Here is a 20,092-nt window from a genome sequence, read left to right as displayed (position 1 = left end):
CAGGGGAGATTTGGTGCCTCTTCCAAGTGTGTTTGGTCTGTGACTGAGCTGCCAGCTGTCCTGGACACTGTCTGGGAGATGTTTGGCCCAACATCTCCTCATGGCTTTTGAACAACCATATTTTTGGTGCACTAGAAGCTGTATAATCACTACTGCAAGCTGGAGTTTGGCTGCAGGCAGAGCTAAACTAAGTCATACAAGCAACCCAGGTGTGTCCTGACTGGGCTGTCCTGTTCCTTCCAGCCTCCATAAAAGAGCTGTCCTTTTCTCCCCCAGTTCTCTTTTAGTGCCAGCAGGGTCCAGATCTAAAAGAAATAGAAGAGCACCCCAGGGTGCTTGTTTTTTAGCTGGACTCAGACTTGAGCAGGCATTGGCTGGACTGCAAATACTTGTGACCTTCACTGAAGTCTTTCAGAATTATCTGGGTTTGTATTCTTTTAACCCCCTGCAGTTCTGGTATGTTGGCAGTGTCTACAAATTCTAGCTTTCATTAGAAAATGCTTAACTACTACTGAACTGTTATGAAACTCTAGAAACTATGACCCAGCTACATATGTTACTGCCAAACTAGATAATGACTGTTCATGAAATGTTTCTCTCAATATTTAAAAATAAAATTCAGACAACTCTGCATTGAGCATCTGATACAAGAAACAACTCTAAGTGCTGAAACATGTGTTGTTGTTCTCAAAGCAATAAGTCTGTCCAGATCCGCTGCCTTAGAGTATGAAGGATTTTACTAGGCATATGAACCAAGGGTAGGCTAGACTTTTCTAGCTCTGTTGTGCATGTCAGAGCCAATCCCATAGGAAAACATGGCACACTGTCTCTGTGACTCACTGCTTCTCTATGGGGAGGACTGTGGCAAAACCAGTAGAAGCAGAGTTGACAGGGATGATGGTAAAACACACATATGCCAGGAAGACTTGGAGCAGAACCCCCCCACCATGGAACAGGGATTTTCAAGGAGTCCAGCCTAGTGAAGGCCAAGAGTTGCAGGTGTTGTCCTTGGGGCATACTGGCAAGAATGGATTCTGAATGGAGAAGTGGAAAGCAAAGTTGTCCTGGTGTGGAGTGGCTTTTCCCCCCTCTTTTCCTGCAATGTGTTTTAACTGGAAGGCTGTGTCCCTGATGAAAAGGGACAGGGGATGCTGAGGGCTGCCTAGGTTGGAAAGACTCTCTGGTCTTACCTGCACACTGGGCTTGTACATGGCATGTACAGAGAATTTGGGTGAGATCTAGGTGAGGGTGCCATTGGTGGCTGCATGGTTGGCTCCCTGGTGGCCTGTGCAGACTCAGTGCCTGAAGTTGTGCAATAAGGACTCGGATAAGGTGCTCCTGCCTGAGATGCTTTGCAAGGGAAGTCTTTGGGTCATGCACTCCTGGTCAGGGAGCAGCATTGGCTGATATGGGTCTTGGTGTGATGCTGTAGTGGGATTCAGTATCTTTTGCAAAACCCTGTAAAGGGAAGAGTTTTCTACATTGTGGACTTCAGCCTGGAGAACAGAAAACACCTGTCAAACTCCATTTTCTGTTACATATTCATAACTTGTTAGAGCAGGTCCCACTCCATCACAGAAATGACCTTTGTGTGTTATACATCTATTGTTCTTTGCTGCACAAAGTCAGTACTGCCAGCTGCTGTAGTCCCTAATGGAGATGTAGCTGTAGGAGGTTTTGTTTTAGCCCCAAAAGTAAAGAAGAGACCTGACTGTTAAGCATAAAAGGATGTGTGTTTATTGCTGGCCTTGCTGTGTAGCCTGAGTAGCCATGGAAAAGCACCGTAGGATGTGTTCTGCCAGGAAGGGTTGCCACAAAGATTACGTTTTCCCAAGAAGTGGAAGATGGTTGAACTCACTTCTGTTTACTGAGGAAAGCTTTGTGCAAACAGCTGCCACATTCTAGCAAAATTTACAGCCTCTGAAATATCTAGCTTTCTGGAACCTCAGAGGCTTACAGTGCTAAACTCATTGAAACAACTGCTAATGAGTTAATTACAGTGGATTCTTTAGTTAAAATTGCTGCCAGAGACTTTAATGTTTCAGATAACTCTGCTGGCAAGTGGGTTACACTGCTGGGCAGATCTTTGCCTAATTTATCACTCTTCCACAATAACATGGAACTACTGCCTGATTGTCCCCAGAATTCAGTTCTGATTTTATAAAAATCATCTTTGGTTCTGAAGGGATTTCATATGTCCTGCAAGTGCACCATAAACCATCATCACAAACAGCTATCGTGTAATTTTTGTCTGAAAGGTGCCTTCCTGCATGGCAGCTCTTCCTGTGAAATATAGACAGCTATCCATCACCTATGAAACATAAGGCATTGAGAGACTTCCAGAGAAAAATGAAGCTAGTTCATATCCTCTGAGGGTCATTTGGTGCAAAATAACAAGGGTTTTGTCCTTTTGCCCAGAACAAAACTTTGTTTTGTAAATCAATAGTTGAACTCTTTTCTTGTGTGAGTATCTACTATCAAATGCATGTTTAGAAACTATCTGTCTTGGCTTTTTATAGTTACAGAGATTTTAGTCCAGAAATGTGTTGACTTGGGCTCCTTTCTTATAAAGAGCAAACTTATAATCAGACCTCTTGAAACTGTAAAAATCAATTCAAAAGCCAGGTTTCAGCCTTACTTTGGATGCTTTTCCCCAGCAAAAATTGCAGCTGTGAGTGTTGAGCCCTTTGGAGACATTCTCAGACTTCCCAGACTCCTGCAGTAAAGCCTCTAGCTCTTCTGCCAAGTTTCTTTAAATATTTTCAGTTAACTTTTTGATTAAGGTCAATGAATATCTTCTTTTCACCTTGGCTCAGCAAGAATAGCATCTCAGTTTCTCTCCTGTCCAGTTAGGTGCACCATTGATGTGATGATTTGATCATTAGTAAGGGTCTTACAAAATTTTCATTCAAAAAAGGAATTGATACAGAGTCTGCATTTTTTTTTTTTTCACTACAAACCTGTTATTTCAAACACCTAAAAAATTCCATTTCTCTAAATAGAGTCTCATTTTGGTCATAGTTCCACAACTCTTTCCAGGGTGCACTACCTCTGTAAAAGTTTCTCTCATCTTATATCCATTTTTATGGGCTTTCATTGCCTTCCTCTCATGTGTGTGTGCACAGGGCACATCTGCAGCCAGCACTACAGAGTTGCTTATAGTGTTCAATCCCTGAGCAAACCTGTCTGTCTCATCTTCCTTATGACAGCTTCAGTTGGCTGTCTTACTTTCATATGCTGAGCTGATAAAATTCTTTTTGCCTTTGACACTTTGCTGCTGCTTAGAGAAATACCTCAGGTGACTGTGAATCAGGAAGAAGTAAATACTTGTCTACAGAAGACATTGAATTGTCCCAGTCCCAATGAATCATGTCTTCCTTGCATGTTTAGTTATGCTTCTTTTACAATAGGCCTTCTATTATGATTTCTGTAGCAGGCTTCAGAAAGTCATGTGATACTTGTTTGAAGTGCTTGAAGTGTTTCAATCCAAAAGCTAAACTAAAAAGGCTTGTGAAGATAAACTACATAGACTTCTGAAATAGTTCTATAAATTGACCGTCTTTAAAACAGGCCAAAAAAAAGTGTCGACATTTAACAACTGTAGTCTCTGCACAATGAGAAGGGCTAGAGAATGACTTCCACATGGCTTCCAGATGAATATTTAAACAGGTTTTCTATGTAAAAGTTTGCTAGTGTTATGTGAAAATGACTAAAAATTAGGTAGATTAGTTATAGGAGTAAGAGAAATCCCTCAGCATAATGTCCCAGAATATTTGAATAAGTTCTCTCCCAACCAGCTTTCTGACGTGGTCTTCACATTCCTTGCTGGTTGGCTGAGTAGTTTGCAACTTCTACACATGCTGGGACATTCTGGAGGAAAAACTTTCTCTCTTCCCTGCACACCGTGCAGAAGAACAAACAGAGGACAAGTGAAAATGACCTCAACTTGCACTAGGAGAAGTTTAGATTTGACATTAGGAAAGATTTCTTCACAGTTGTCAAACATTGGAATAAAGTTCCCAGGGATGTGGTGGAGTCACCATCCCTGAAGCTATGTACAAGATGCGTAGATGTGACACTTGGGGACAGGGTTTTGTGGTGGACTTGGCACTGCAAAATTAGTGGTTGGACTCAATCATCTTATAGGAAACTAAATGTTTCTATGATTCTATGACAAGTTTTGTATTTGTATCTGGGACCAGAATGGCTGTGCCCGTGTACTGCAGCCGGCAGGGTGTCACCAGACTGAGGGTGGTGATCCTCCCCATCCACTCAGCACTCGTGAGATGTATCTGAGTTCTGGGTTCAGTGCTGGGCTCCCCAGCACAAGAGAGACATGAATGTACTGGAGCAAGTCCAGTGAAAGGTCACAAAGGAGATTAAAGGACTGGAGCATTTATCATAAAAGGTGGGCCGGAGAGAGCTGAGACTGTACAACCTGGAGAAGAATCAGGGGATCTTACCCACTGGCATGAATGCCTGCTTGGGTTGGGATGAGCGAAGTCAAGATGACAGAGCCAAACTCTAATGCCCAGTGACAGGACAAGAGGTAATTGTCATAATTTGAAACACAGGAAGTTCCACTTAAACATTTTCTCAAAGGCTGATCAAACACTGACACAGGTTGCCCAGAGAGGTTGTGAAATCTCTGTCCTTGGAGTAGATGTTCTCCTGTGCTGCTTTCCTTCCTCAGCGGGTATAGTAAGCTCTGTTTTGTTTTGTTACTTTTGCAAAAATGACACTGCAACCCTCGTGTCAGTACCATGGAGGATTTACCTGCAGCTGGTGTTTGTGACATTTGGTAGTTCAGTCTAGCAGCTGAAATAGCCATGCTCATGTTGAGCTGACAAGACTGAAAGGTATTTGTTTAGTGAAAAGGTTGTTTTTGATATTTTTTCACTTATGCCATAAAAATAAAGCCAGTCCCTGACTAGGATGTCTTAGCTCCACCTTTGTGTGTTTTCTTCCCCTTTTTCTGTCTGTGTTTTTCTGTCAAAAGTCAGTTCATGAACTCAAGAGAAAGGTAAATTGTTGGCTTAGCTGAACTGTTCTAATTAATAATTTTGGAAAAAAAAGGTGGGGCTGCCTAAAACCATCTCATTACCAATGTATTACCAATGTCCTGATAATTATGAAGCAGAATCCATTTTCACATTTGCTAATAGTTCTTCCACAGCCATTGCTGCTATTTGCTTGACAAACCCCAATAAATTGCCAATTTGGCAACTGCTCTGTCACCTACATGCAGCTGATCAGTCGTCTCTTATACAATGCTTTGGTGGAAGCAGCAAGGAAGTGGCATATTGTTATCACAGGAACCACAGTCCCCAGTGTTACTTTACTGTAGCTGTGGCTGCCTCTCCACAGTCACTGATGCACTGTTCATCATCAGCCCAGTGCCTAAGTTGCACTCACTGCTGATTCAACTCCACCATCATCACAAATACTATTTTTTGTGATAATATTATGATGCAGTATTGTAGCAGGGGCTATAAAAGTATTAAGATGGGAACGAGGAAGCTGATTTATTGCCTTGAGCTCAGGGTTGTACAACAGGGCTACAAAGCAAGCCTGTGCTGGTCCAGCTTGGATTCCTACTAGTGCTGGCTGGCATCTCCCTGTGTCAGGTTTGTAATGTAAGCTCAAGCACTGGGGCTTGTTCTCAGTCTCCAGTCTTCCCTTCTCATAAAAAGAAAGGTGGAAGTGTGGCAGCCCAAGGTGTCCCAGTCTTCTCCAGGGCATGTTGCACACCTTCCAGACAGTGCATAGGTGACACCTGGCTGGTGGCCTCATGTGCCTGAATCCTGCAGCTGAGGCCAGCAGGAGGCAGCTGGCAGGGACTCTGTGACTCTGTGGCTCCCATCACCAGGTGCAGTTTCCATCAGCAGGTGCAGCTCCCACTGCAGGTGCAGCTCTGCTCTTTGTGCCCCAGTGCAGGGAGAGGGTTAAACATTTGTAGTTGGGCCACTCGCATTTGTGTAACACCCCTTCAAAGTGTGCAAGCTTTTAGTTCTAGTGTAATGTTCTAACATTTCAAGCCTGTCCCTGGGAAAGGCTCTGTGCCTTTCCCTGCAGAACCTATAGTTCCAGAAGGGATACAGCACTTGTGGAAGCCAGACTGGGAACAGTTGGCCTTGCACTCCCAGCAACCTATTTTAGTATATTGTTCAGTAAATAATCACTGTGAACACAAAAGACTGCTACAATGTGACATGAGAAGATTTTCAAAGGTGAAAATGCTGCCAATTGAAATAAAGTGAGCTTCAGCTATGTAGAACTGAATCTGCAGCAGGGTTTTTCTAGCAGAGAAATTTTTTTCCATCAGTCTGATAGCTTGAACTGTTCCAGATTTCATTTCAGGGAAACATTCATTAAGCAGTCATAGCTGGGTATCTGTTAGGTGGTTGGTGAAACAAAGTTTATTAACTGATCTATATCCAGAAATTTTATTAAAATCTAAGAATTTTATGTAATATTGTATTTGTAAGATACCAGATAATTCTAAGCCCAAATATTTTAATACAGGGCAAGTCTTCAAAAATCATGGTTATTCTTTTAAGTGGAAATTTCCATAAGCATGTTCAGCAGCTCCTGTAAAAATAATGTGAAAATAGTAATTTGTGATTTTTGGTTAGGAAAAAGAAAGAAAAGTTGATCCTACCTCTATCATTTCAGGAATTACATATTTCCCAAAAGTTTTTTTTTTTTTTTTGCCATTTTCAATCTTATACTATCTTCCTGTGGTACAATGAATTATTAGCTTGAGGATATAAGAAGAATCTGGTAATATCACCTGTGCTGCTGCAAATCAAAATTCATGAGCAATGGCAAAAACCCCCACTGAAGTGCGGGAGGACAAGGAAATTTGATGGAACGTTGCTTTGCACTTTTGTGACCACCAGCTCCTGTACAAAACTGAGTACTGAGTATTAGCCAACTGTCCTTTGTGAAAGTCACTTAAAAGAAATTGCAAAAAGTGCAGAATGAAGCATCAACATTTAGAATTTTGAAAACTGTTAGTAAAGGGAATAAGAATGGATCTCTCTGATGGATCAGAGCCTTTACTTTTAAATGGGTCCATTCAGCTGTTTGCATGGATCCAGAAATGGATCTCAGTTCAAGGATTTCTTATGAACCCTCTATTAGACTTAAGAAGGGCTTTGAAAATTTATTTTTAGACAGTAAAGGACAGAAGTGATCAGCAGAATGATGGAGTCTGACCTCCTGCATAATCCTACAGCTCCTCCACAGCAGGACATGAGCTGCTTTTTGTAATGAGATGAAGTGAAGCCAAAATTTGGAGCACTGGTTGTTGCATCTGTTTGAGTGTCTGTGTTGGGTATATGCCTCCCTGGATTTGGAAACTGACCCTGAAAAACTTAAATTTCTCTCCTAGGATTGTGTAACAAACACTTCTAAGCCTGACACTCTGTGTGACACAGGAAAAGCCCCACATTTAGTTTTATTGCAGATGTTACTGTGGGTCTCAGAACAGCTGCAGTGGGTGAAGGTGGGCCTTTGCTCAGGACTGTACAAACACAGCAGGCACTGAGAAGCCTCTGGTCTAAAGGCAGGCAGAGGCACAATGTTGAGGTCCACAAACTAACTTTAGAATAGCTGATCATGCACTGCTAAAGCACTGAACTGAGCTGCTGCTATTTTATATTACTGCTGAATTGAAAGAGCACTAAAACATTTCAGGAGCTGGTATAGAGCCAGAAATCTATATATGCAGCACATTGTTAAGTAAAGGGGGAAAGCAGAAAGTAAAATGATTTTTCCTTTTTTCACAACTTAGTCGCAAACATTCACTTAAGAAAGTTACTTAGTGCGATGTCAGGCTCCAGAAGGACCTGGACTGAAGCCAACAGCCAGAGAGCAATCACAGGGAGATTTGGAAATAGTGCTGGAGGGAGAGACTGGAATTTGCTGAGGAAAGAAAATCAATCCAGACTGGTACTTACAGGGAGATAAACAGATCTCCTGTATGGGAACATCACTAAGGACCCCAAACCCAAGAGAAAAAGACACAAGAGGCAGAAAACTTTCATCTCTAGAAAGGATGGTAATTTATGCTGCACATGTGCACATATTGAATGTAAAACAACAGTGACAATTTCTTAAGTGCATTGTGTTAAGAAGAGATCCCACAACCGTGGCACTCAATAAAAGTAGATATGCCTTATGGAGGAATTCCAGATTTCAGGGTGGGTTAATCACTGGCAGAAATGTGTCTGGACTGGTGGACATTCAGTCACATTCACAGGAAGAAAAGGAGACTGCTGCTCCCTGGTGTTGCCACAGAGTACAGGAGTAGGTGTAGCTGCAGCAGTGAAGGCAGAGCCACACTTGGCAACTTCTTTCCTGAGGTGTCAGGGAAGAGAGCTTGTGCTTCCAGATACGCTGAGAAAAGGGCAGAGCATACAGATAATTGGTTAAATGCTTCTGTAGTCTGTTTCTTGGTAGGTTAAAAAAATGGACTTCTTGCCTCCATAGATTTTACAAGTTCGTTATTTTGTGGCTCATTTATATTCTGTTGTTGTACTGTGTGTATTATTGTTGTGGAATGAATAGATCTAATGGGGACTGTTTTCTTACTATCATACAGCTTTAGAAAGCAGGGAAAAAAACAACATATGAAAGTATTATAATGAACCAATTCATGCAAACTTTGTTTTTGTACTAAAACTGAAGCAAGTTCTGTGTCACAGTCTGTTCTATTAAAAACATTCCCAAGGCCTCCTTATGCACCTAAGCACAAAATTGGCATCTGACTTCCAATAACACAACAGGGCAGTTTCCTTCAGCACTATGAGGAAAGAAAGGATATGCTTGACTCTGCTGCTTTCATCTGTGACTGTGGAAATGCTTCTCTTCTTCACTCTGTGATTATCACTTCTTCAGTTCATCCCTCAGAGAAATATTTTTTCCTTCTCTCTCCATTTCCATTCCCTGTTAGTTTTCCAAGAGATACCCTGGTACTTCATCCTCTATCCCTTTGTTTTTCCTTGCACAATGTTACTAAGATGGTAGCTCAACAGTGATCCTTACCCTGACAACTTGCAGATATTTCTATTGCTGTCTTGTCTCCTTCTTTCCCACCTCTGATTCTTTGGGTGTCAAGTTCAAGACAATTCACTTACTTGTCTACAGACTTTTCTACTGCTTTCTTAAATGATCAAACACCACCACCATACCTTCACATCAATCAAAGGGAAAAACTGATCCACAGCCCATTGCCATCCCTCTTAAATTTGTATGCAAGATTGCCAACAAAAAAACTATTATGAAGCTGACGTCCCTATATCATATACAGAGTTTGTTAAATCCCTCTCCATTTTCACAAATTGCATGTCAAATTTTTTCTAAAGCAACAGACAACTTTGGAAGGACAATAGCTTTAAAAGTCAGTGTTCTTCCAAGTTCCATTTTCAGGCAGAATGAATTTAAAGCACTGGAGGAGAACCTAGTAAATATTCTCTATCAGCTTTATTTTTTAATGATGTCTCCACAGTTTTACACCTTTAATATTAAAGTTTGCTAGTAATTAAGGAATAGTGATTGTACAAATCATTTAAGTAATTGAGTTAGTGAACTGAGGTTACTCTGCAGTTAATGAGGTTAAAATTGCTGGCTCCTGTATACAGTATATAATCCTGCAAGTAGTCATTTTGAGGTCATTATTGCTTGTACCAGTTCCTTAAGGTAGCTTTGATGCACATACTTAGTCTTAAATTACCTGCCCTTGACTCAAAAAGTACTATTATAAGCTATGAGAAGTGTTGAGGTATTTGTGCAACTTTCTATTAGGTTTTGAATTATAGCAACACTTCAAGAGGGGAATTTTTCATTGGCAAAAATGTCACTGAAAACACATTTGTACCATCAATGTGATACTTAAGAAGACGTTATACTTTTGACCTGTTGACAGCTCTTGTGGCTGAAGCTTTTTTTTTAATAGGAGTTTTAAGAGGATGGGATATAAATCCATATTGAAGATGAAATTGGTGGTTCAGCTGTGGCCTTCCAACAGTGATTTCCTCTACCTGACCTGCTTTTAAAATCTCGTTATTTCAAATAATCTAAATTGAAATTCACTCAATAGCTTTTTTAAAGAGTAAATAAAGGGCCACGTCAGAGAGAAGAGACTTAAGCAAGGACGTCATGTCAGTCATCCAGCCTGTACAGCATTTTCTACAGAAGTAACTGCAATGTATGGAGCCATGCAGACAGCAGGGAAAGCCCCACTTGCCTCTGGAATAGCAGTGGCAGAGCCTGGAACATGATTCCACACTCCTCCCAGGAGTTTGGCCCTCTGCACTCGAGGCCAGGTGTTTGGTCAGAAATAGATATTTGAAAAGCCTTTTTTGTCTTGGGACTTTTCTGACCAAAAGCTGGAAGAAGGCTTTCCATGGCAGAGGCTTCCAACAGCTGCTTGGGAATGAGATTGGTTCCTGCTGGGGACACTCTGCAGTGGGTGTTGCAGCCTGTTGCTTGTGCCCTGACCTGGGGACTGGTTTCTTTACCTCAGGCCTGGTGCCTTATTATTTATTTAGGATTGTTCAGCCCGGAGGATACGGGGGGACCTTACAGCAGCCTTCCAGTACCTAAAGGGAACTTATAAAAAAAGAGGGAGAGAAATGTTTTACATGGGCACATGCTAATAGGATAAGGGGTAATGGTTTTAAATTGAAGGATGGTCAATTTAGATTAGATGTAAGGAAGATGTTTTTTATAATGAGAGTGACAAAATACTGAGAGAGACTGGCCAGAGATTCTCCATCCACAGAAATATTAATGAATCAGCTTGCAGGTGGGTTGGACTTGATGATTTTTAAAAGTTCCATTCCAACTCAAAGTATTATATGATTATGTGATTATGGGCTTGCCTTCGCTGGGATCTTACCTCACACAGTGTGATGAGATGGCTCTTGCTGCTGATACCTTTGCTTTGGTCAGCTTTGTCACCATGCTTGGCTTGCATCTTCCTCTTCCTCATGGAACAGCTCCCTCTTGCTCCTTCCTGACATAGTAGGACTAGAGACCATCATAGTGCATCCAGATAGGATGCAATTATGGCAGCACTTCCCTCCAAATCCCTGTGAGTGAGGCTGACAGCACAGTTTGCATCCTCTGAGGGCAGCTCGTTGAAAATGCTATTTTCAAGCCTGGAAAGTAGAGGAAGAAAAATCAGAGACCCTGTGCTTTGAAAAATTTTGCAAAGACAAAAGAAAAAGCTACTTGTGGCTTGCTCAGGCATTCCTTGGTTTTTCCTTGCTGTCTTCAATTAGTGGGTGATCTGTCAGCAACTTTTCAAAACTGAATTTGGAAGTCTTTGTCAGGATGTTCTGTAAACCAAAAATTAAGTATCTTAAAAAAAACCCTTACAAAAATAAAAGATATATCCATAGGTCCACCTCAGAAAAATCAGAAGGATAATTCTGCACTTGTGTAGCTTCTTAAATGATTTTCCCGCCCAGTCATCAGAAGTTACTTGCTGCTTTAGGTATGCAGGCACTGTGTAAAACTTTGGTACCTGCTTGTCCACAGAATGTTTGGAAGACAGTGTGGCCCACTTCACCCTGCCAAGAAACCTGTAACTTCTGGTCACCAGAGCTCTTTGTGTTCATTCCTTTCCTCCATATGGTCTGTGAAGAGGGACTGGAGAAGAGGAGGGATCAGAAATTAAAGGTATCTGTCTTTTACACTTCTTTGTATATTTACAATGTATATGAAGATGACACACTGGCAAAACCAGCTACATTTCAAGCATGGCACTGAAGTACCATGAGTGCCAAAAGAAAACCTATTGTCAAGCACTAGTGTGAAGTGTGTTGTAAGTGGATGTCATGGTCAGTCATTGTGGATGTCATGGGTCATGTACCCCTCAGTCACACTCCCCAGTTACTGCAAAAATAACTGGTACCCTCTCTTGCATTTTTAAATGATTTTTTTGTGTTCTAGAAATGGTTCATGGGAGATACTGCCATGGCTCAGTGCCTTAAATAGTAGCCATAAAAAAAAGGACATGCAAAGATTGAATCCTTGGTGGGAGATAAAAATCATGATCCATCAAATTAGAAATGTGCTGGCAAAACATCTTGTTTTTTTCGTGTATGTGATAAAGCCATAGGCAGTCGCTTAATAATAACACATAAGAGCATGAAAACTGTTGAAGATGTACCATAGTGTTGTTTTGGCTGGGAAATATGACTCTTGCTTTCAAGTGTATCCTTCTCTCATTAGAGAGAAATCTTTTTTCACCAGAGAGATAAATGTACATGCATCTTTGCATGCACATTTGCATGACATACAGCATCTTTGCTGTAGAAAATTAGGAGATTTTCTTTGCAATGTAGTACAACATTTATTGCAGCACCTCCTTTTCAGGGATGTTTTTCATTGATTATTGCAAGGGTTTTGTGAAATGGTACATCAAGTGGAAGCCATGTTACCTGTGCTGTCTCTCTCCCTGCAAGCTAATCAATGTAGGCTGGAAAAAGTCAAGAGCCTTAAACAATCAAAACGTAAATAACGGAGGCTGTCCAGAATTGTTGCTGTATGTGCTAAGCACCAGGAGCAGATATTGCTGTTTGAATATCTAAGTTGCCTTAGCAGGCATTTAAAGGCCATTAAAGGCACTCTATCAAGCCTCTGAATGTTTGTAGGTTGTTTTTGTGGTTTGTTTTTTTTTTTTTAATTTTTTAATTATTGTTTGTAATTAATGGTTTTCCATCTCCTTAACATGTATTAGAATTAAAAGGGGCTGTTTGTGTGTGTGTGTGTACATATATATGTAGCATAAAAACACAGGTTATTTTACACTATTACCATTTGGTGAATTTTACTGAAGTGAGTATAGCTGTGCTCCTCTACCACAGGCAAGAAGCTGGAGAAAGCAGCTTGATCTTGAAAAATAATTTTTTTTTCCTATGTAAAAATAGGAACATTAGAAGATAGCATTTCTTTCCTACTTTTGTTAAATGACCTTTCATGTTCAGACTTAATCTATTGTCTGCTATGCTTAAAAGAAATGTTACTCAAGTACACATGAAGCTGGTTGCATAAGTGAATTCTGCTTTCATGCTACAGACATTAGTCTTTCCTGTGGGTTGCTCAATTCTCTTTATAGATTTATAAAGATCTATTGAGATAATTTCTTCACAGTGTGGGGATATTGATGAGTACAGTCAGCTTTATTCTTCAAGTCACAAGGGGCAATCAGTCCTTCTTAATCTTCATCCACAAATGGCAGTGTTCTGCTCACCAATACATGGTCAAGGAATCTTGTTGCCCATAAAAGTTCTCATTAAAAGTACCCTACTTCAGAGAGGACATAGAGCCACAGGAAATAAGTTTTTCACCATGAGGATGACCAAGCACTGGCATAAAATGCTCAGAAGGTTGTTGAGTCTCCATCCGTGTATCCTTGGAAATAATCTAAAGTCATCTAGACAAGTTCCTTGGCAGTCAGCCCTGGGTGTCCCTGCTTGAGCAGACAAGATTGGACAAGATAACCCCAAGAGGTCCCTTCCTACCTCAGCAGTTCTGTGATTCTGTGGTTCTGTAACTTTGGAAAAAAAAATAAAAGGCATTTTATTTGTTTTTATTTCACTTCAAACTGAAATTTGGAAATGTGTGTGTGTGTGTGTGTGTGTGTGTGGAAGTGGAATGTCAGCATCATTGTTTGCTGGCTTTCAGAAAGGAAGGCAGTGAATTTGCTTGGCCATATATAGTGAGATTTAGTTTTCAGATTATGAAGGAAAATATTTAAATTCTGATTGGCATGGCCAGTTTAAAGACAACAGGGTGGATTGGTAGGCCAGAAGCGATTCAGGCCTCTGCAGAGTAGAAGTCCATGGGGCAGTGAGCTAAATCCCTCTGAAGGGGTCACTGAGTACAGCAGGAGCAGAGGCCCCTGCAACACCCACAATCCTGTGTTTGAATTACCAGCTGAGTCCAAATCAAAGCATCTCATTAAACCTAGAGAGCCTGCAGACTGGAAAATGTATCTACTCAAAGTGGAATTTGGCTAAAATAGGGAGGGTAACAGGAAGGATCTTCTTGTAAAAATATATAAATATCCAGAGTCTTTGAGTAGTCAAAGGACTGTATTTTTACCTTTCAGACATCAACTTTCACAGCAAACTGTACTCTGTGCATTACTTGGACAAAGATTTGATTGAACATATGGATTTGCTTGCTCCTGATGTGAGCAGCAAGTGAAAATGTCTCTTCTTGTGATGAACTCTCAATCTTTTATTGAGTATTTTGATAGAAATCCATAATTATTACATGTTGGGTAACTTCTGGTTATCCAGAATCCTGTACATCCTGGTTCTGTGTATTTATCAGCCTCACCCCCTTACATGCATCCAGCATGAAAATGGACATTTCCAAGTATGCTATTGCAGCAGAAGAGAAAACTGTTAATGTTTCCCTCCACAATCAAGGAGGTGATTTCTGCATTAAAACTCTTATCTATTATATGTGCTAATTATACTACAGGATCTTGAATTGTACTCTTGGTGTTTTTTTTTTTTTTTTTTTTTTTTTTGTCTTCCATTGATAAGTAATCTTAGTGCTAAAAGCCCTGTCATAATACCATGTTTCTTCATGACAGCATGCTGACATCGAGTGCCAGCAATGCAAACAATTAATATGAGATTGGACAACTAAGCTTTAGGATATGCAAAAATTCTTTTTGTGATTCATACATGAAGCCTTTCCACAGACTGAGTACGTTTCACTGTGAAATAGTCTATGTATGAAGGGAACACATCCTGTGAGTCTGATTTAATACCAAACCATTGTTTTGAGTGAATGTTAGATTGGACCTTACCCATCTAAATGCAGTGTATGGAATGAAAAGTCTCACTGTTACAGTTCTTGAAGAAGGCAGGTGTGAAATCAAGAACCCAAGTATGGAAAAATATTTTGCTTGAAGAGGAGAGGAAGCACATTTGTTGACTGAGATTTCCCCCAAAAATGTAAAAGGAGTTGAAATTAGAACAACTGATTGGCTGCAGGAAGATGGTTCCATGTTATGAAGATGTAAATATGTGTGGAGGTTACCTCAGTTTCCCTGACTGCTTTAAGTGAGGAAAGCATGATGTAGGGAGCACATATTTGTCTCTCTAGTGATAGATAAGAGCAAATGAACTGTAGGGATCTAAGACAGGACTGAGGAGAACTCAAGGTCAGATGTTAACAATTATGAGAATTTTACATAGCACCAGAGCAAACAGCCTTTGCTAGATTGGTCACCAAATCCCAACTGGTTTGTTGTCTGTTCCAAGCATCTTCGAGAGACAGCTGTCCTCATATGTGCTGGTAGACTTCTCCAACTCAGAGATTATTTTTGTGGGAGGTGGCTTTGAAAACCAAACAGCTGAAGTGCATATTCCATCTAGTCAGACAGGCTTCTTGATGACAAAATCATACGCTTCTCAGTAATCTGGGTTGGTAAAAATGGTCTGCATCATTTAGTCCTTCACTGGGGAAGTGTCTTGCATTCTTGTACTTTTCTTTTACAAGACTGGGTTGGGGCAGAAAGGAAGGAAGAAGAGATGACTCTAGAAAGTGCTTGAGGATTCCAGGAAATTGGTAGGCTGGACTTGTTAATGCTTGTGAAATGGTTTTTGACGCAGGCTTTCAAATGAAAAAAAAAAAAAGAGATATTAGAAAAATGATAGTCTTTTATCTGCTGAGGAAGATGGATTGGTATGACTTAAGACGTCATGTATATGAATGGGTGCTATAAAGGGATCATTCTAATGACATGCTGTAAAAGACAACTGTCAGGAATAAATTATTCTTCTCTTCTGATGATATTGATGATAATGCACTCAGATTCCCCATGACACATTTCCTCACCTAAAGTTAAAAGCTTTTACTAAAATGTTTAATGGGTGCAAAAGTCTTTGTTGTGCATTTCCAACTCCATGAAAAACATCAGGTAGTGGCTTACATAAGAGCAATTTTGCCTGCAATTAGTATGTTTGCATACAAGTACACAGGCTTTGATTAAGCAGAGGAAAGTACTTAAGTGCAGATGCAAGTTTCTTTCAGCAGTGCAGCAAAGAAACTGAAATACGAAGAAAGCCTGACTTCAGAAGTAGCGGGGCTGATAAGAAGAACAGTTCTGAGCTGAGCAGATCAGGCTCCATCAGGGATGGAGATGAGCTGGATGTAGCCACCCTCAGGGATACCTGTACAAAAGCCACATCCTGCCCGTGCAGCCTGAGACCAGCACCACACTGTCCTTGTTTGAGGAGCAACACTGGGAACAGAGGGAGTGAAAGACAAAAGATCAAACCCAGAGACCTGCCTGCAGGTATTGACCACCAGCTGTTTTAAGAGCCTGGAGATGAGGGCCCTCAGGCTGGGGGAACTGGGGGAAGCTGCCCACCACTGCACTGCTGCCAGCCCCTCCTCCCTGAACTGCCCATGACTCACACGCAAAGCTGGGAGCACCAGTTTGCCTAGAGAAGTCGAGGAACCTGCATGCTTGAACATGCCTGGGAAAAGAACACAACAGGGGGACTGTGGCCATGGTTGACACACAATGGGACATCGCTGAGGGACTGGGGTTCATGAGTAACTCAAACTGGGAAAGGGAAACTGAGGAACCTGGCAGGAAACCTTAACCATTGAGGGTTAGAATGAGTTGCACTGCTTCAGCCTCCCATGCAACCATGCTTCACTGGAGGAATTTTGATGCACTGAGATCAAAAAAAGGCAAAAAGTAAGAGCACTTGAGAGCAGGATGGGGAAGGACAGAAATTTAAGTGGTTTTTGCACAGTTATTTCTGTTTGTTGTGAATCAGTGATTGTATATTTGCGTTTGTTGGCAGTAAATTAAGTCAAGTAAAACACTCTGACTTGATGCAGTTGCAACTTTGGCAGACTGGTACAAGAAGTGATGGGCTAAATTTCAGTAAAGGAAATGTACCTTGAGCATTTAGAGTTTTCTAATGGTAAAGGAGGCTGATCACAGCCTGGATTGCTGAGGGAGGCTGCGGAGCCGCTGGAGGATTTAAGAGCAGATTAAATGAACTTCTGTCAAGAACAATTTAGCAGAAGTTGATCCTGCCTTTGAGGCGAAAGGAGAATTAGGTGACCCTCTTGAGGTGCTGCTGAGCCCTTTGCATTTGATTTCTATGACATGGACATGGTCTTGTGTACCCCTGGGAGAAAAGAGGATACTGAGCTTAATTATTGGGAGGCAGTTTCAGTCAGCAGGAGGTGTTTCCTGAGGAGAGACAGGTTGAGACAGAAGGCTGAGGATGTTAAAGAGGTGGAGAGTGCAATTAAATGAGCTTATAATATGCTGTATTTGTAACTAAGTGACAGAAAAGTGAATCCTTTTTCATTTAACCTAGTACTGACCATGTGCCTCAGAATAGTCTTCTTTAATTCAATGTATATTAAAAAATTGGATCCTCAAGTGCTCTTTAGGTCACTTTGTGGGCCGGGAAATGCTTGCCTAGATGATGCTTACAAATTAGGGAGCCACCAAGGATGCACTCACAAGCTCCACAGGCTGCAGCTGCTTTAGCCAAAATGATTACCAACTCCAGCTTCAGCTTGACTGTACACACTCCATCTCACTCCTGGCAAGAGCAAGCACGATTTCATCCTTCTGCCTACCACATTAATGCAGATAGCTATTTTGAGATTAAGGCCATGTTGGCTTTGAACTGCAGCCAGTAATGAACACCTGGATGGAGTTCTGCTTTATTTGCAGGTGACTGAGGTAGTATTATTAATTATTAAGCCATTTCTTGTGATATTTCATTATTTCTCCCCATTTTTTGATGAGCAAGCAGTGCCTTTATTGCCTGTAACCAAATAAACGTCCCCATTTATCATACTAATTGTGGCCAAATGAGGAAGTACCTGGGACTGGGGGAGTTGTCTACCTTAAACAACTTTGGAATGTAGCTTACTGTGGTAATGAGTATAGGCTGTAATAATTAGGTATACTAGGTGATATATTTATCATGAAGCTTAAATGCAATAAAAATTCATCATTTGGTGGTAGGCTTACAAAACACAATGAATTGTCTTAGTAAACAAAGAAAAGTGGAAGTACAGTATGAATAGATATAAGATTACTTCCTCTTCTATGGTTTTGCCATGCAAGGAATAATTCCTTTTCACTCTAGTGTAGATGGAACTGGAAGAAAATCAGAGCAAAGATGCTGTTCTGAACTGCATATAGTTTTAGGAGGAAGACTGGGTTTTGCTTACTTATGCTGCCCTTCTGCTTCCCTCCCTGACCCAGCAATATTTCAGTGGATGCCCTGCTGTAGAGCCCTTGGATGTGCACTGTACCCTTAATAACCCCTGGGTTTTTCAGAAGGGAGCAGAATACTGGACCTGAGATCTGACCTATGGATTAAAATGAAAAGTATGATCTCCTACAAACCAACTGTCTATCTGCAGAAAATTTAAACAGATCATATGTTTTTCTTCTGTTTTTATGTTTTACCATGAAATTAATTCACAAAGGTTTTAACACAGTAATGTCTGTACAACAGGGAAACCCCATCTGAATATTCTGGAGAAAATATCTTTAGTTTAATACAGTGGATAATTCACTCAATGTTTTGTAGAGTAAGAAAATATACCTGCAAATACAAGTTGGTTTTGTAGTCCTCCAATAAGACAATAGGAACCAATAACATCTGCAATCAGAAACAGAAGTTGTTTTTTTCCCTATGCTATGTAATTTCAACAACAGTTCTTAAAATTATATAGTATTAACTATTCAGTATTGATCAATATTTTCGGGAGTATTTATTGGAAGAATAAAGTGTAAACTATTGTAGTTTTTCAAAGCTGTTTTTATAGCACTTGATTGCTTGGAAGATGCAAAGGGAACAAGTGAGAAAAACATCCACACTACTCAAAACAATCCCTAATGATGATAATTGCAGGTTCAAATCTGGATTAATCATATGGGCACTACTCTGTACACATTTGCAAGTTCATTCAGTCCAGTGTTAAGATGCTGGGAAGAAAAAGAAGTAAACATCTGTCTAGCATGAAAACTGTAAGGTTGATATTGGGGAACATGAGCTAAGACTAGTTTTCTGTTATTCCTCTCTTATAATGGTACCTTCACTGAACTTCAAAAGGTGTTCATCACCTCTTTCATTTGCAGATGCAGTCACACACAAGGTAGAATAACTAACTGGAATCTCACCTCCTGGTCTTGACTGCAGATTTACAATTCTGCCTTCTCTGTCACCTTCTTGCAGTGCTGCCATTGATTTTGGCATGGGCCTCATCCAAAACACACCCAGAAGCTCTTGAACCACCCCTGCCTTGGTTTTGGGTGCAGAGGTTACATGTGATGTAAAACAGGATGTCATTCCTGGGAATACTGCTCTCCTCAGTGCCAGCTGACCAGGAGGAGAAGGGCTTGTTTTAGTATATGCACACCTTTCTCCAGTAGTTCTGTTCTGGCCTTCAGGATGTTCTTTTTCCTTGTAACAGTTGAAATATGGCATCACTGTAAGGGAGATCAACAGAAAAAAAGTGTCAAGACTGATTCTTGTGAAAAGGTGACATCAGTATCTGTACAAAACATGTTTGACCTTGCTTTGTTCAGCTCAGGATTTCATAGCTGATGAGACAAGCACAGGACTCCCCTGGGTGCTCATGCAGGTTGCCATGCAAAATTCCTTTTGAGGCTTGAACTGGGTAAAAAGTGGTGTGTTAGTCAGCCTTTTTCTATTTCCAGCAGAGACAATGACCCTTGTTTTGGGATACAAAGACCATTTAGGTGATCTTGAAATCAAGTGAAACCTGTTTATTTTCAGGAAACACTGAGAGGAACAATGATCAGAAGGCAGAATTATGTTCCTAGCAATGCAAGAAGACATTTTAGATTTTAGATTTGGACCATTATCTCTATATTTTTTGTTTGGAGTATTTTGAAACCTTCTTCTAAAAGTGATGTTAGCATTCTCAGGTGTTAGTTATTATTCTTTCTCGATCTGGAGAGATAGTTACCAGTCCAGCTCCTTAAAATGGTGTGCTATAACAGCACACTGAGAGGCTAAATTTCTATTGATTCAGT

At 40.7% G+C, this 20,092-nt stretch overlaps 1 protein-coding gene across 17 annotated transcripts in view; it reads left to right on the top strand.

The window, feature by feature from the left end:
- The window catches only part of LOC110483230 (uncharacterized), a 305,445-nt gene that overhangs the window by 40,911 nt on the left and 244,442 nt on the right, over positions 1 to 20,092 (top strand). For all 17 annotated transcript variants that reach the window (XR_014949909.1, XR_014949927.1, XR_014949930.1 and 14 more), the window contains exon 2: positions 11,551 to 11,691. Coding sequence is in view for 7 of the 17 variants with exons in the window: in XM_085559737.1 (XP_085415863.1) it covers positions 11,551 to 11,691 (141 nt within the window). In the remaining 10 variants the exon portion in view is untranslated. The remainder of the gene's footprint in view (positions 1 to 11,550; positions 11,692 to 20,092) is intronic.

Source organism: Lonchura striata, chromosome 1 (assembly GCF_050655825.1).
Source record: "Lonchura striata isolate lonStrDom1 chromosome 1, ASM5065582v1, whole genome shotgun sequence".
NCBI classification, from domain to species: Eukaryota; Metazoa; Chordata; class Aves; order Passeriformes; family Estrildidae; genus Lonchura; species Lonchura striata.
This window is presented reverse-complemented; position numbering and strand designations above follow the sequence as displayed.